Here is a 16,550-nt window from a genome sequence, read left to right on the forward strand (position 1 = left end):
ATTCTTGTACCATAAAAGCCTTTTCCAGAACTTCCTCGGATCCCTGGACTTGTTCTGTGTGGCAGCACATTCTCCAATTGCCTTATGGTTGTACAGTTTCTCCGGAACTTTGGCAAAGTGTTGGACTTTGACATACACAAGGACATCCCTACACTAAGTGTTATCCAGGAAGGCTTATTAAATATGGGAGACAGCATGGGAGAAGTGCAGGACTTGCTCGTAAGGCTGCTATCTGCTGCTGTTTGTGACCCAGGAGTCCCACCAGGATATAAGGTACTGACACATTACCCTCAGTAAATAGAAACAGGGAGAAAGAAGTGCTCAGTAGGCCTTTGTAGTGTACATTTTTTTCTTGAACTATGAGTCCAATCTTATGTGCAAGGCTGGATTGTTGTTCTGGTGGACTCGCTGACTAAAGATTGAATGGCAAGTCACAATATCTTCTCTCCTTAGTTTGTAGTAGTTCTGGTTACAATTTTTCTGTGCAAGATTAGTTAAAATGTAAAATGAGTTGTCGGCAGATGGTTGGAGGATAAGAGTCTTTTAAAAGGTTGGTCTTGTGGGAACAGGTGAAGAATGAGCCTTACTGAGTCAGAACTTACTGAGCGTTCACGAGTGTTCTCCAGCGCTCCATGCTTGTAATCTTTAGGAGAGTACAAACAAGCACAGTTAAGATAGAATTAATTAGAATCATGAATAAGTTCTATGAAGGCAGGAAGGTGTGTGTCTCTCAAGAGGTTGCTCTAAAGCAGGGATCCCCAAACTTTTATACCTGGCGGTGCCAATAAGAGCAATAATTGGCTATTTGAAAGCCCCTATGTGGACTGGCAGCCTAATGGCAGCCTCTGTTTGGCATTATACTGGGTTTTTATGCAGCCAAAACTTGCCCCCAAGCCAGGAATTCAAAAATAAGCCCCTGCTTTGAGGCCACTGGGAGCAACATCCAAGGGGTTGGTGAGTTACATGTTGCCCCCGAGCCACTGGGCCCTGTAGAAGGGAAGGAATGAGAAGGTTGATCTAATTTGTTGTGTCAGAGTTCCACAAACAGGAGATGATCATCCATCCAAGGTAGTTATAGTTAAAGGACATGTTAAGTGTATTATACTGGGCACACACCCACCCCAATGAAATAGATTGATATGGTTTTTTCCCAGGTCGGTTCTGTTAGGAGTAAACTGCACCAGTCTGTGGAAAAACCTCAGTGACTGTATGAGCCTGGGGTACTTATTTGAAGAGCACTATATCATGGATTAACAGCATTATATCCTTTGTTTATTTATTAGGCCAAAACAGCTCTTGGGGAACATATACTGAATATTGGGATTAACCGGGACAACGTTTCTGAGGTGCTTCAGATCTTCATGGAAGCTCACTGTGGGCAGACTGACATTACTGAAAGCCTCAAGACCAAAGCTTTCCAGGCGCACTCTCCGGAGCAGAAATCCTCCATTCTTGCTTTCCTGGTTAATGAGCTGGCATGTAGTAAAAGTGTCGTCAGGTAAAGCAGCACCCATGCTTAAAGAGATACAGACACCAGAAATGAAACCATTTTTACATCTGTCATAACATTGTCTTTGCATGCTATTTAGAATTTTGTCATAAAAGGATTTGTCCAAGCTTTTACATTCCCTATCTGATCCCCCATGTTCCCCTATAAGGGGGCGGCCATATTTTTCCAGCAGGCGGCCGTTACCATTAGAAGCTGTAACTGACAGGCTGAGAAGGGACAGTCAGGTTGGCAAAACAGTCAGGTTTTGGGATTTCAAGTAACAATTACTTACAAAAGCAGCCCTATCAGCAAAAAATGATCAACACAACCTATAGGCAACTTTTTATGTAGATTTATATATTAAAAAGTTGTTTTTTTTTCGTGTCAGTATCACTTTAAAGGGGAATGTGCACCCAAAAAGAAAAAACTGCAACTAAATTTTATAAAGTTTTTTTAAATCAGAAAGGCTTAAACCTGTTTAAACAACTCAAAGTAAATAGCATAAATGTTGAACATACACTGCCCATTGATCTCTATAGGTTTTATATGCCAAATGTTTTCATTCGAATGTTTAAGATTTTTTTGATAAAAAATGTAATTAAAAATTAATTACATTTGAGATTGCATTTTAAGAAAGGGAGGGGCTCTGAATAGAAAAGTAAGTAATATAAAGTAACAATAACAATTAAACTGTAGTTTTGCAGAGCAATATGGGTTTGGCTGCCGGGGTCAGTGACCCCCATGTGAGGAAAGGTAAAATGATGGAGCTTAGTTGCCAAAATAGTGGAATTTGATGGGGCTGGAATATTTAAATGTGAAAACCTTAAGGCTGTTTGATTGTCTAATTTTCTAACATTTTTTCTGTTTACATTTCAGTGAAATTGATAAAAATATTGACCACATGTCTAATCTAAGGAGAGATAAATGGATGGTTGAAGGCAAACTTCGCAAGTAAGTACTGTGTGTGACACGAAGGGAAATCTATTTATACGGAATAAGTGGAAAGGGTTTACATGTTAGGGATATTCTCAATACAGAACAACTTGCCCTTTACTTTTTGTGTTCTGAGCAGATTATGTTACTAGGTGTTCAGTTTTCAGAAACTACATACATCGAGAATGAAAGGAAACTAAAAACTAAAACAAATTCATGTAAAATTGCTAGGACCGCTCACTCTTTTGCAATTTACCTCATTGTATTTAGTAGATTCCAAGATGTTAGCAAAGAAAGTATAAAGTTAATATAAAGAAACAGTGACAGCAGCACCACCTGCTGGTCAGTTCTTGTGACTACAATAGAAAACAATAGAGCTAGGGAAAAAGCCATTGGAACAGGGAACCAATGCTGCATTATTTAGGAAAGACAAGCGAAGGTTTCTGATGTCTAGGTGTCAGCAGCTTCATCAAAATTGCACAAAATCTATGTGCCCTTTACACAGAAATAATTCCCTTTCAGTGAGAGTTGTGGGTCAGTAACATCTAGGCAGCCATGTTTTGGAGATCCCCCCTATTTGTCTTTCTTTTGGCTTCGCTTCCACCACTAAAGATTCAGCTGAATCCTGTACCAAAATCTGAAACCTAATTTGCATATGCAAATCAGCACAATTACAGGGAACAAAAAACAACCACAATTCTAAGTCACCTTATAATTAAAAAAGTTACGTGATAATTAGGTTTTGGATTCAGTTCTGCCAGGCAATCCTGCAAAAACAAGTGTAGCCTTGCCAAATCCACTCTTAGTTGGTTATTTCACAGTAATAGCAGTGTTTTGTACAAATGTATTTATGTTTTTAAAGGCTCAGAATGATCCATGCTAAAAAGACAGGGAAAAAAGACTCCATAGCTGGGAGTGAAGGCAGCGAGGAGCAGCAGTCTTTAGGAACACCTACTCAAGGCCGCAAGCGGAGGCGGAAGGGAGCAGACAGTGACTATGATGATGATGACGACGATGACAGCGATGATCAAGCAGAAGATGAGGATGAGGAAGATGAGGATAAAAAAGGGAAAAAAGTGGAAACTTGTGATGATGAGGTAAAACGCATAGGAACGTGACCCCAGGGCAGTGACTGGGCAATGTAATAAAAGGCACTAACCAGAAGCAGTAACCTAGAACAACCTGTTTAAAAGCAAATGTCTTATAGGTTGCTATGGGTTACTGGGCAAGCTTGTGCCTTTTATTACATATGGGGGTATGAGCTTTATCTGGTTGCTGGGTTGCATTTGCCTTTGGGAATTTGTTTGGCTTATTTTGATTTCACCATTTCTTGCCTTCCTGTAGGATGATGGGGATCAAACAGCCACTGTGGAGGAACTAGAAAAGCAGATCGACAAATTGCTCAAGGTAACCCCTTTGCGCCAGTATTGTAATGGCTCCATCTGTTAAATATATCTCCTTACAGTCTCTGAAATCTATCCGCCACCACTCCCCCATACAGTCTGTATTAGTATGGCCTTCCCTTACTGAACAAGGGCATTTGTTGCATACATTTAAACACAAATTGAATGTTTTCTTAAATTTTAGCACCTATTCCCTTACCTGGCGAGATGTATTCAACCCTATGGGCACTACTTTCCATCACTTGGCTTACTTATGGATTAAGAGGTGGCAAGAATTCTTGAGTTACTTTACTGTTTACCCTACTTTCCTATATATAGGTGAACCTTGTGAAATCCGAAAAAAAAATTTCTTGGGCATTTTAAAAATGAAAGGGGTGGTTCACCTTTAAAGGAATACTGTCACAGGAAAACATGTTTTTTTCAAAAACTTATCAGTTAATAGAGCTTCTCCAGCAGAATCTTGCTCTGATAAACTTCAGTCACACTTTACTGCTGCGCTGCAAGTTGGAGCAGCCGATCAGCAGAACAATGGGAAGGGAGCAAGATAGCAGCTCCCAGTAGGTATCAGAATAGCACTCAATAGTAAGAAATCCAAGTCCGGCTTTGGACAATAGCTTACCTGAAAGCAGTTTTAATGTGTAGCGCTGGCTCCTTCTGGCACAATGCACTGAGATGGCGCCTACACACAAAAAAATATATTTGTTGATTCACTAAGGAGCGGATTGAATGAAAGACCAGACAGCTGCTGAAATCCCAAACTGGAGAGTTGATAAACAAAGAGTGAAATAGATAAAAAAAAACACAAATAAAAAATGAAGACCAATTGCAGATTGTCTCAGAATATCACTCTATGCATCATACTAAAAGTTAACTAAAAAGTGAACAACCCCTTTAGGTAAATGTAACAAATACCTGAGAACTGAACAAGTCTAGGAATGCTTTGCAACATTTTTACTCGCAAAATTCAGTGAGAAATTTTAAAATTTTCCTATACCTCTGACCTTTTGTTTGGTTGTAACTTAACCGTGACTAAAATTTTCATATTGTTTGTATTTGTCTTTCATCTCCAGCAACAAAATCAGTACAGGAAGAAGCTGTTTGAGTCTTCCCATTGCCTTCGGTCAATGATGTTTGGTCAGGATCGGTACAGAAGGAGGTACTGGATCCTTCCTCAGTGCGGTGGAATTTTTGTGGAAGGCATGGAAAGTGGTGAAGGTATGGCTAATCTTATATCAGCTCTGCGTATTTGGTATACAGATTAGTGCAGGATATTGTAATCAGTTTTTTATCTTTAAAAACCCTACTATGCACCAGCTGGAGCAACATTTAAAAGGGGATGTAAATACTATTGCTCAGCTATAGCTAGCCCATATTTTTCTGCTCTACAACTCCAACGTGCTCCAATATATTATTATAGGAGTTGTAGTCCAGCATTATCAGGTTGGGATCACTTAGTTTTGCTTCTATAGTATGGGTCTATAGTCTGCTGCTCACATAATCACATTCCTTTGGGCAGGTCCAGAAGAAATGGCAAAGGAAAGAGAGAGGAAAAGGGCAGCAGAAAATATCCAGATAAAAGAAGAGATGCTTGAAAGCTACGAGGAGAAAGTAAACTGTTTGAGTTCTGGTAACAGGGAGCAAAAGGATAAAGACAGCACCAATTTGTTCCTTCAAAAACCCGGCTCCTTCTCAAAGCTGAGCAAACTGTTGGAAGTGGCCAAAATGCCTCCAGAAATGGATGTTTTAACCCAAAAAGCAAATGCTTCACCAAACGGATGTTCCTTAGCATACAAGAATAACTGTAGGGGCACTCCCAATAACTTGCAGCCAAGTACATCCCATGGCAATACTGAGAAGCCGGACTCCAGTTCTATTACACCCCCTGTAAGTGGATCAGGAAAGTTCTATAACTCACCAGTGATTCCCAATGAGCAGCTGCTAAAAACTCTTACAGACAAAAACAGGCAGTGGTTCAGTCTCCTTCCCAGGGCACCGTGTGATGACACCTCATTGACTTACCTTGAATCGTCACCAGCTGTTACCACTGCTGCACAATGTAGGCTCCCATCCCAGCCACCCTCACCAGTTCCATCTCCTGTCTCCAGCCAGTCTCCTGTACAGAATACACTGGGGATTAACCCATTCACATTATCTCCACTTCAGGTAGGTGTCTTTGGCACAAACTGTTCGTGGTTTCCAATAAGAATATAGTATGCAATCGTTCTTTCATTATGTTAATGTTGTTTTTAGTTTGTGTCCATGTGTAACCAACTTTGAAATAGGTAATGCCAGAAGCAACCAGCTGCCTGTTGGCTGTGAAACCCACAGACTATAAAATGGATCCCCTGAAATGCCTCTACCCTTGCCCTTAGTGCTCAAACACTTGCCCATAGTAAATGAGCCCTACGAGTTACAGTTCCTGCTATTTTATCTGATTATTTGTTCCTGAAGTGTTTGGCTGTTTGACACTGACTAATGTATCTGTACGTAGATGAAGCCTGGTGTGCATCTAATGGGACTGCAGTTTTGCGGTTGGCCATCACCAGTCCTTCCAGCGAATCTTCCTTTCTCGACGCCAGTACCTGGCATGGGATTAACACCATCAGACGGAAATTCTCACTCTTTCTTGACACCTGCCAGCCAGCCCAGTAAAAGTGAATCACCTATACCCCAAAGTGATAAATCCATCTGCACCCCTCCATCCGCTGTTGAGGTCCCCAAGCAAGTAGATTTCCCAACCCCAAGGCCGATCCCAGAAGGTAAGTGCCACTGAGCAACAGAAAAAAAAACAGAATCACATATTCTGATATATATTAATGAAACATTACAGTGTAGTCTGATGGCTGAACTGCTTGGGGACATTATGCACATAAGACGCCTCACTGCCTGCGTCCCGTTACACACAGGCAAATACTGTAGATACAACAGTGTCTCATCCATATGCTGTGATTATAACCCACAGTTGTGCCTGTGTAGATCAGGGACTGCCAACCTGAGGCTCTCAAGCTGTTACTGAACTAGAACTGTTTCTCTCCAGCTGCTGGTACCAGGAGCAGTGCAAATAACAATGGCAGCATTATTAGCTCCCTCCGCACAGGTCACATCAGCAGAATAAGAGATACAGGCTTGTTCCTGTTTGTGTGCATTCTCATGTTTGTTTCTCATGCTTTATTTGTATAGCACAGCACACATTTGGTCTGGTTTATTGGGATCCAGTTAATCTCATTTACAAGTGCAAGTTCAGTGTGAAAAATGCAACTTTGGGTGCACATTGTCTTGTTTTTTTACAACTAAGAGTTTTTTCCCCATAATACCAGGTTGTGCTTGGCACAATTGTGTTCGATTCATTAAAACATGTACATGCATCCATTGATAGAGGCCACATGGAACCCTGGAGCAACCACCACCTTCAACGTGTTTGTAGCTCTGGGGTTCATGTGTCAGTGGGCACAGAATTCATTGGCGTGACACATTAGTGTTTCCTGCCAAAACAAGCAAGTGTTTCCCACCAGCAATTTACATTAATGCTGGTGGGAAAGCATTTGTGGAAGATTTGTTGCCCACAGTAGCACAGATTTAAAGGCAGTGGTTCTCAACCTAACTAATGCCATGACCCTTTAATACAGTTCCTCATGTTGTGGTGACCCCCAACCGTAAAATTATTCCTAAGACCATGGGAAATATGTGTTTTCCAATGGTCTTAGGCAACCCCTGTGAAAGGGTCATTCGACCCCCCAAAGGGGCCCCGACCCCCAGGTTGAGAACCGCTGTTTAAAGGAAAACTATACCACCAAACAATGTAGGTGTCTATAAAAATATAATGCATAAAGAAACTCATATGTAAAACCCTGCTAAATAAACCAGTTTAAAAAAAAAAATTAGTAGGGCGGGCTATTGCATAATCCTAAATAGAAAATTGCCATTTTAAGAATTAAGGGCCGCCTCCTGGGACCATGGATTCAAAAGTTGCTTTTTCACATTTGCACTACAAACCCCTTGGAGATTGTGCCCTGAGGACCACAGCTCTGTAAGGTAGTAATTCTAACCTCTCAGCCATCAAGGGTCCTTCTGATATGGAGTGCAGCAGTAGGGATCTGTGATAAGCAAAGTATAATAATAATAAGAACAATAACATCTATGGGAGCTGAATTTAGCTGAATCCCCCTTGCCCCAGAGCTGACGAAGAGATGTTTTCTTACAAATTGCCCACAGAAATGCAGTTTGGCTGGTGGAGGGTAACTGATCCAGAAGACTTGAAATCCTTGCTGAAAGTTCTTCATCTCAGAGGAATACGGGAGAAGTCTCTGCAGAAGCAGATACAGAAACACTTGGAATATATTACCCAGACCTGCATGAAAACTAAAGATGGTGGGTATTTCCTACTCAGCTGTAGCTGTTATATGTGTCAGCCTTATGTTTCTGTACAACTTGATTGGAGTCTCCTATAGCTGATCCACAGTAACTAGACTAGGGCTGATTTACTATTATAGATGCTCATTGGCGCATTTATCCATAGCAACCAATCAGATTTTTGTTCTCATTATCTAACTTGTAGTAGGCTGGTCACAACTAATTGGTGTTTAGTTGCTGATGGTAACTGAACTGCTGCACCTATGTAAGTAAATTAGCCTTTATATATTTATAGTATAGTTAAAACACAACAGATTTAACCTTTAAGCACCATCTGTCAAAGAATATATGATGGCAAGTAAAAAGTGCCATACCACATTACCTTTGGTCATCATTCAGCACAGTCTGGGCAGCCCTTATTGCATTCACCGGTTTCTGCTATATTATTTTCTTACAAAGTGATCTTTTTAGTAACTGCACTGGGTTTAAAGGCACCATTAATGATGGGGGTACTGGCACTACCAGAACATAGACATATTGAATGGCTTCCTGGTCTCTGCACAACAAACAGGAATACAATTCCTACCTTACGTTATTATATGCTTTTTATAGTTACCATCATAGAGATGAATGGCCCTGAGGAATGTCAGTTGACGCGGGACATTGTGGAGAACTGGTCTGTAGAAGATCAGGAGATGGAGGTAGATGTGGCCATCCTGCAGCAGATTGAGGACATTGAAAGAAGAGTGGTATCTGCTAGTTTGCAAGTGAAGGTAAAACCTCATTGGTGTCATATGTGACTTATCAGTGCCAAGCTAAATCTCAGGAATTACCACCTGTTGCTTAGTTTACGTGCATACCGTAGTATGCTTGCTGCATTGTGATTGGGTAGAGGGGAAGAGTTCAACAATGGTATTTTTTTGACCACATGACCTATTGTTGCATGGGGGCTCCTAAAGTAATGAGAACACAGGAAGAAAGATTGGGCAAGTGGTATAAACAAGAGCTCTTGGGCTGGTTACTACTAGGAGAACCAATACCATATGGTGCATCGGACCATTTAGTAGTTTTAATCTGTCACCATGTTTTCTTCCGGCATGGCACCAGATATTGCAACTAGATAAGTAAAGTATGAAGAACACCACTAACCTTTGTGTTGCTGCTTAGGGCTGGATGTGTCCAGAGCCGGCCTCTGAAAGAGAAGACTTGGTATATTATGAGCATAAGTCAGTTTCTAAAAGGCATAAGGAACATGGTGGAGAGCGCACAACAGATGAAGGCTCCAATGCTATAGAGCGGAAAAGCGACAACCCTCTAGATATAGCAGTAACCAGGCTGACTGACTTGGAGAGGAACATTGAGAGAAGGTATCTGAAGAGCCCTTTAAGTACCACCATTCAGATCAAACTGGATAATGTGGGCACAGTCACTGTGCCTGCTCCTGCACCATCTATTAATGGTGATGGTGACGGGTAGGTCATTGACATTAATATAACAAATTATTGTGCTTCTTTGCTAATCAGAGCCTATTTTCTATTGCCTTGTATGTTTTCCTCTTGTTTGTCCTTTACAGACCATTTTATTCTGCATGGTGCCGTGTAATACATTTTTTGTGGCGTCCGTTAATAATCCTGCAAAGCTGTATCTTATGTTTCCCTGGTTGTCGCTAAGCTTCAAGGCACATAAGCCGATCTGTGCTCTACATTTGATTGAGTTGCTTTAACTTTTGTACATATTGGCTGTTTATCTCTTTTTTTGTCATTTGCTTGGCTTTTGATGTGTTCAGTACCTGCTGAGAGAGAAAATTCAATGCTCAGAGCGCTTTCCATTATCTACCTTGCAGAACAGAGGATGACATTGCCCCAGGGCTGAAAGTGTGGAGGAGGGCGCTGTCAGAGGCTCGGAGTGCGGCGCAAGTCTCACTGTGTATCCAGCAGCTGCAGAAATCTATTGCATGGGAAAAGTCCATCATGAAAGTTGTAAGCCAAATGACACCTATGGGGGGGGACATTTTTATTTCTTGACAAATGCCATTCCTGCAAAGGCCTAGGTGCACTGAGCTGGTTATACTTCCCCCAATGTGTATGCAAAGGGGGTAATTCTGTTTGGTTTCCCTAATCATTCACTCAGAGCATTAATTCTGTTTTGCATTTCTATTTTTGTCCACTAGATGGTAATATTCTTTTGGGTTGGGGGTCTCCGGAAAAATGCTCAAATGGCTTTTCCATTTATGTATAAATTCAAATATATAGAGAATGAGTGTTCTGAGTAAGCTATACCCTCATACTGCTAATTGGGAACTGGGAAACTGATAACAAAAAGGATATATTTGGTCTTGCAGCCAGAACTTTGGGGAACTGCTTGGTTGAACTATAAAGGGGTTAATGTCACTGGTTTCTTGTCTCTTTGCTTACAGTACTGCCAGATATGCCGCAAAGGAGATAATGAGGAGCTGCTGCTTCTCTGTGACGGCTGTGATAAAGGCTGCCACACGTACTGTCACAGGCCCAAAATCACCACCATCCCTGAGGGTGACTGGTTCTGCCCAGCTTGCATTGCCAAGGTAATATATATCATTACAGCTAACTGTCATTAGCATTGTGCCAGGCTGATCTCTTCCACTGATTCAGCTCCAGTCCTATCTATCCCTGCCACTCACTGCTCTCCGGCCCCTCACTCACTCAGCTCCAACCCCGTCACTCACTGCTCTCTGGCCCCTCACTCACTTAGCTCCAACCCCGTCACTCACTGCTCTCTGGCCCCTCACTCACTCAGCTCCAACCCCGTCACTCACTGCTCTCTGTCCCCTCACTCACTCAGCTCCAACCCCGTCACTCACTGCTCTCTGGCCCCTCACTCACTCAGCTCCAACCCCGTCACTCACTGCTCTCTGGCCCCTCACTCACTCAGCTCCAACCCTGTCACTCACTGCTCTCTGGCCCCTCACTCACTCAGCTCCAACCCCGTCACTCACTGCTCTCTGGCCCCTCACTCACTCAGCTCCAACCCTGTCACTCACTGCTCTCTGTCCCCTCACTCACTCAGCTCCAACCCCGTCACTCACTGCTCTCTGGCCCCTCACTCACTCAGCTCCAACCCCGTCACTCACTGCTCTCTGGCCCCTCACTCACTCTGCTCCAACCCTGTCACTCACTGCTCTCTGGCCCCTCACTCACTCAGCTCCAACCCCGTCACGCACTGCTCTCTGGCCCCTCACTCACTCTGCTCCAACCCTGTCACTCACTGCTCTCTGGCCCCTCACTCACTCAGCTCCAACCCCGCCACTCACTGCTCTCTGGCCCCTCACTCACTCAGCTCCAACCCCGTCACTCACTGCTCTCTGGCCCCTCACTCACTCTGCTCCAACCCTGTCACTCACTGCTCTCTGGCCCCTCACTCACTCAGCTCCAACACCTTCACTCACTGCTCTCTGGCCCCTCACTCACTCAGCTCCAACCCCGTCACTCACTGCTCTCTGGCCCCTCACTCACTCTGCTCCAACCCTGTCACTCACTGCTCTCTGGCCCCTCACTCACTCAGCTCCAACCCCGCCACTCACTGCTCTCTGGCCCCTCACTCACTCAGCTCCAACCCCGTCACTCACTGCTCTCTGGCCCCTCACTCACTCTGCTCCAACCCTGTCACTCACTGCTCTCTGGCCCCTCACTCACTCAGCTCCAACCCCTTCACTCACTGCTCTCTGGCCCCTCACTCACTCAGCTCCAACCCCGTCACTCACTGCTCTCTGGCCCCTCACTCACTCTGCTCCAACCCTGTCACTCACTGCTCTCTGGCCCCTCACTCACTCAGCTCCAACCCCGTCACTCACTGCTCTCTGTCCCCTCACTCACTCAGCTCCAACCCCGTCACTCACTGCTCTCTGTCCCCTCACTCACTCAGCTCCAACCCCTTCACTCACTGCTCTCTGGCCCCTCATTCACTCAGCTCCAACCCCGTCACTCACTGCTCTCTGGCCCCTCACTCACTCTGCTCCAACCCTGTCACTCACTGCTCTCTGGCCCCTCACTCACTCAGCTCCAACCCCGTCACTCACTGCTCTCTGTCCCCTCACTCACTCAGCTCCAACCCCGTCACTCACTGCTCTCCGGCCCCTTACTCACTCAGCTCCAACCCAGTCACTCGCTGTTCTCTGGCCCCTCATTCACTCAGCTCCAACCCCGTCACTCACTGCTCTCCGGCCCCTCACTCACTCAGCTCCAACCCCGTCACTCGCTGTTCTCTGGCCCCTCATTCACTCAGCTCCAACCCCGTCACTCACTGCTCTCCGGCCCCTTACTCACTCAGCTCCAACCCAGTCACTCGCTGTTCTCTGGCCCCTCACTCACTTAGCCAACCGTGTCACTCGCTGCTCTCTGGCCCCTCACTCACTCTATATGTGGGTTATATCTGGCTACTATACGTCTTAAAATGCATTGGTAGGTTAAGCCTCCTGATGAACCCACCGTGCACGCCTGTTTGTGTATAGCAGCAGTCCCAGTACTCTGTAAATATAGGATACTAATAACAATAATTATACTAGCAAAACGGAAACGTCTGCTCTAAATAAGCTCTGAAGCCTTAAAGTCAAACTGCACTTTATATGAAAGGTCATGGGGTGCGCAAAAGTTTCCATTACTCATCTGGGTAGAAGGTCTTATCTTTTTCCATAACCTCGGGAAAAACAAGTTATTCTGCACCCGGGCATCATGTCACATATACATAGAATCTAGTTTTAAATGAACTTTAGCTGCCTGCTGAAAACTAGAAAAGGCTGAATACATCAGGTTTTATTTAAGCAGAATGCTATGGGGTTATGTAATTAAAGGCACTAAGTTTGCCCTGGAACAGTAACCCATAGCAACCAATAAGCAGGTAGACTTTGCTGGTCACCTGTTTAAAAATCTTATTGGTTGTTATGAGTTAGTGCTACTGGGCAAACTTGGTGCCTTTTATTACATATGGGGTAAAAGTATTTTAAGTACTGAATGCCTTACTAAAGAGATCCCACAGGACTTTTATTGGGCAGCAACTGACGGGTTTTTCACTCTCTGTCACTTAAGGTCCTCATACACGGGCTGATTCTAGCTGCCAATATTGGTCCCTTAGAACAATTCGGCAGCTAATCGGCCTGTGTATGGGCACTACCGACGGGCCTGCCCGATCGATATCTGGCCTGAAATCGGGCAGATCTCAATTGGACAGGTTAGAAAATATAGTCGGATCGGGGACCACATGGGCTCGTTAATGCGGTCCCCAAACCGACTGCCCCATTGCCGCCCACATAATTCGATCGTTTGGCCCCAGGACAATGGAGCAACACAAAAGGGAAAGTGCAAGGCATAGTGCCATATTTGTTTAGGCTAGGAATCCTTCTTCATGTGCGTAAAGCTCTCACACACATAATCCCACTGTGCAATAACGGCCTATAAACCATTTACTTCTAACAAACATGTTTGGTTCTTATGCATTTTTTAGGCAAGTGGGCACAACCTGAAAATGAAAAAATCAAACCTGAAAGGGAAGAAGAGTGCGGAGCTGAAGAAAGGCAAAAAGTCCCCAGGGGACACAGGAGAGGAGCAATCTGCAGGAACCCCGGGGAAAAAAGGGAGTAAAGATTCCAAAAAAAGGAAAGGCGACGAAAACAGCCTGAGCCCTTCCAAACAGGAGAGCTCCCCCTCTTCTAAGAAAGCACGGTCAGCAAAGGAGGAATTGAAAGACCTATCTCTGTGCAGGTAAATGCATTTATTGACATGAGTACCATCAGAATGCCGCTAAATAATGCACCATTAAGTCTCCCTCCTGAGATCTTACAGCACTCAGTCATTATTATATCTTTCACTTACTGTATATTGGCCCTTTCAGCCAAGGGTTGTTGGCAGTGAAATAAAACTTCCCAGCGTTGTCACCAATATAAGCCATAAATAATATGCTTGGATTCCAATGGGAACCGCTGCCATAAGGCAATGCTGTCCTGCTGGTTCTATGTATCCAGTTACAATATAATATCTGCAAAGAGCTGATGTCACTCACAGGCCCCCGTTCAGCATATCGGCAGCCTGGGGGCCACTAAACTCTCTTTAAAGACCACTTCCAAAAAAATACCATTCAGATCACTTATATGTACCTAAATGCTGTGTTTGTGTTAGGCTAAAACCACTTATATGTGATTACCTGCTTTTCCTTTAAACATGTCTGAGATATTAAAGGTGATGGTGGGTTCCAGCCTTAGAACTTAGAACCTAGAACTCTTCTAGACAGCAGCCATCTTGGACCTTGTGCTACCTACTGGGGCAATCGCTCTGCTTCTTTGTAGGTGCAGCTATGCCTTTCTTTCTTCAGTAAAGCCAAATCTGAACATTTTTTTCTCTGGAAGAATGTTTGGGTGGAATTTGCCTATTTTAAAACTCTTGTTATGAAAGAGAATGTAATGAAGGTTTTGTTTCTTACCTAATGTGAACTTGTGTTTCCCTCAGTGTAATCTTGTCGGAAATGGAGTCTCACGAGGATGCCTGGCCTTTCCTACTTCCTGTCAACTTAAAACTTGTTCCCGGCTATAAAAAGGTCATTAAGAAACCAATGGATTTTGCTACAATAAGAGACAAGTTGAGCAATGGACAGTAAGTACAGCTTCTCACTGTGTTGTATAGTGCTCCCCACCAATGCTTAAAGGGGTAGTTCACCCTTGTATTCATTTTTTTTCAAAGGTGTTTATTTATGCATTTATAACATAGAACAACATAAAACATCATAAAACATTGACATTGGTTCTACAGACGCGTTCTTTTCATGCCAGGATACAAGTGTTACATTAGGTTAAATAATCAATGATGTCCTACTCGGAATAGTGTTCAATTTCCTATTACAGGAGGGAAGGGTTGGGATTGCCGGTGGGGGTTCAGGTTCCCAAGGGTGACCCTGCAACATCATTCCATGGTTTCAGTCCATGTTCCCCATACCTTGTCATACTTTTGAGGGCATCCTCTTGCTATGTAGGTGAGTTGTATCAACGGCAGGAGGGTTTTTAGTAAATTGAGCCAGTGAGCAATTGTTGGGGGAGAGTGTGCCATCCATTGAGAGAGGATGGTTTTCCTGGCATAAAACAGCAGTGTTCTATAGAGGATGCGTGGTGCTATTGTGGGAATAGTGTCATCCACAATGCCAAGCAGGCAAACCTTGGGGTTGATTATTTTAGGTAGAGATGTTGTGTTTTGGATGTGGTCTAGGACCTGGTTCCAAAAGTGATTTATTTGTGGGCATGACCACATGCCTCTGGGGCATCACATTTGGGGCACTGAGACGAGTCACGGATTCCCATTCGATATAGTCGTAACGGGGTCAGATGGAGTTTATGTATAATTTTGAACTGGATTAGTTTGTCTCTTGTGGAGATCAGATAGTCATAGGCCCTGTCTGTCGCTTCCTCCCAATCTTCACTGTTTAGGTCCGGTATGTCTTGGTGCCAGGCTTTTTGGGCTGTATGGAAGGGAGACTGGAGGGTGGAGAGGAGCAGGGAATATAGTGTGGTGATCAGCTTTTTGGAAGAGGGATTTCGGAGGGTAGATTCAAGTCTAGTGAGCATGAAGGGGACTATAGTTCTTTGGAATTGGTGTCGGAAGGCCTGTTGGAATTGTAAATATGAGAACCAGGGTAGTAGCTCTCCTGTGTCTGTGTGTCTGATCTGGTTCCTAGGTAACAGGGCCCCAGCATTGGTCACATCTCCCAGTGTACGCATGCCCCAGTGTGGCCACACTCGGTATGGGGCAATTTGTTGGAAATTAGGCAGATAGGAGTTTCCCCACAATGGGAGACCCGGGGATAGGATTGGAGGCTTCAGTTTGTATAAGTTTAGAATCTTTTGCCATGCCCTGTAGGGTGTCACAATAACTGGGTGATTAGTTTGGATATCTGATAATTTGCGAAATGGGATATATTTTAACGATTCCATTGAGCTAGCTAGGGTTGCCTGTAGTGGAACATTAGGGTTGATACCCTTGTATTCATTTTTAGTTAGATGTAGATGTGCTATTTTAAGATAAATTTGCAATTGGTCTTCTTTTTTCTATTATTTATTGTCTTTCATTTATTTAACCTTTTGTTCAGCAGCTCTCCAGTTTGGTATTTTAGCAGCTATCTGGTTGCTAGGGTCATATTTACCCTAGCAGCCCGGCAGTGGTTTAAATGAGGGACTGGGATATGAATAGGAGAGGCTTGAATAGGAAGATAAGTAACAAAAATAACAGTAAAATTGTAGTCTCACAAAGCCGTCGTTTTTGGCATAGAGGGGGGGAAATATATGACTGACAGCTCAGGTATGGATGTTTTTATTAAAAAATGTGGGTTTCTTGTTTAATTCTTTTTCTACAGCTTTTTATGCC

The 16,550-nt window shown here is 43.7% G+C and overlaps 1 protein-coding gene across 20 annotated transcripts in view; it reads left to right on the forward strand.

The window, feature by feature from the left end:
* baz2b (bromodomain adjacent to zinc finger domain 2B) overlaps positions 1-16,550 on the forward strand; it is a 157,598-nt gene that overhangs the window by 138,530 nt on the left and 2,518 nt on the right. For 14 of the 20 annotated variants that reach the window (XM_012971060.2, XM_012971063.3, XM_012971065.3 and 11 more), the window contains 15 exons: positions 19-273; positions 1,284-1,498; positions 2,366-2,440; positions 3,285-3,519; positions 3,767-3,829; positions 4,896-5,040; positions 5,342-5,988; positions 6,317-6,584; positions 8,038-8,193; positions 8,788-8,948; positions 9,343-9,647; positions 10,019-10,154; positions 10,592-10,738; positions 13,651-13,907; positions 14,649-14,792. In XM_012971060.2, the coding sequence (XP_012826514.1) occupies positions 19-273; positions 1,284-1,498; positions 2,366-2,440; positions 3,285-3,519; positions 3,767-3,829; positions 4,896-5,040; positions 5,342-5,988; positions 6,317-6,584; positions 8,038-8,193; positions 8,788-8,948; positions 9,343-9,647; positions 10,019-10,154; positions 10,592-10,738; positions 13,651-13,907; positions 14,649-14,792 (3,209 nt within the window). The remainder of the gene's footprint in view (positions 1-18; positions 274-1,283; positions 1,499-2,365; positions 2,441-3,284; positions 3,520-3,766; positions 3,830-4,895; positions 5,041-5,341; positions 5,989-6,316; positions 6,585-8,037; positions 8,194-8,787; positions 8,949-9,342; positions 9,648-10,018; positions 10,155-10,591; positions 10,739-13,650; positions 13,908-14,648; positions 14,793-16,550) is intronic. The other 6 variants (XM_012971071.3, XM_012971074.2, XM_012971075.2 and 3 more) reach the window with 1 other exon arrangement.

This window comes from Xenopus tropicalis, chromosome 9 (genome assembly GCF_000004195.4).
Source record: "Xenopus tropicalis strain Nigerian chromosome 9, UCB_Xtro_10.0, whole genome shotgun sequence".
In the NCBI taxonomy this organism is placed as follows: Eukaryota; Metazoa; Chordata; class Amphibia; order Anura; family Pipidae; genus Xenopus; species Xenopus tropicalis.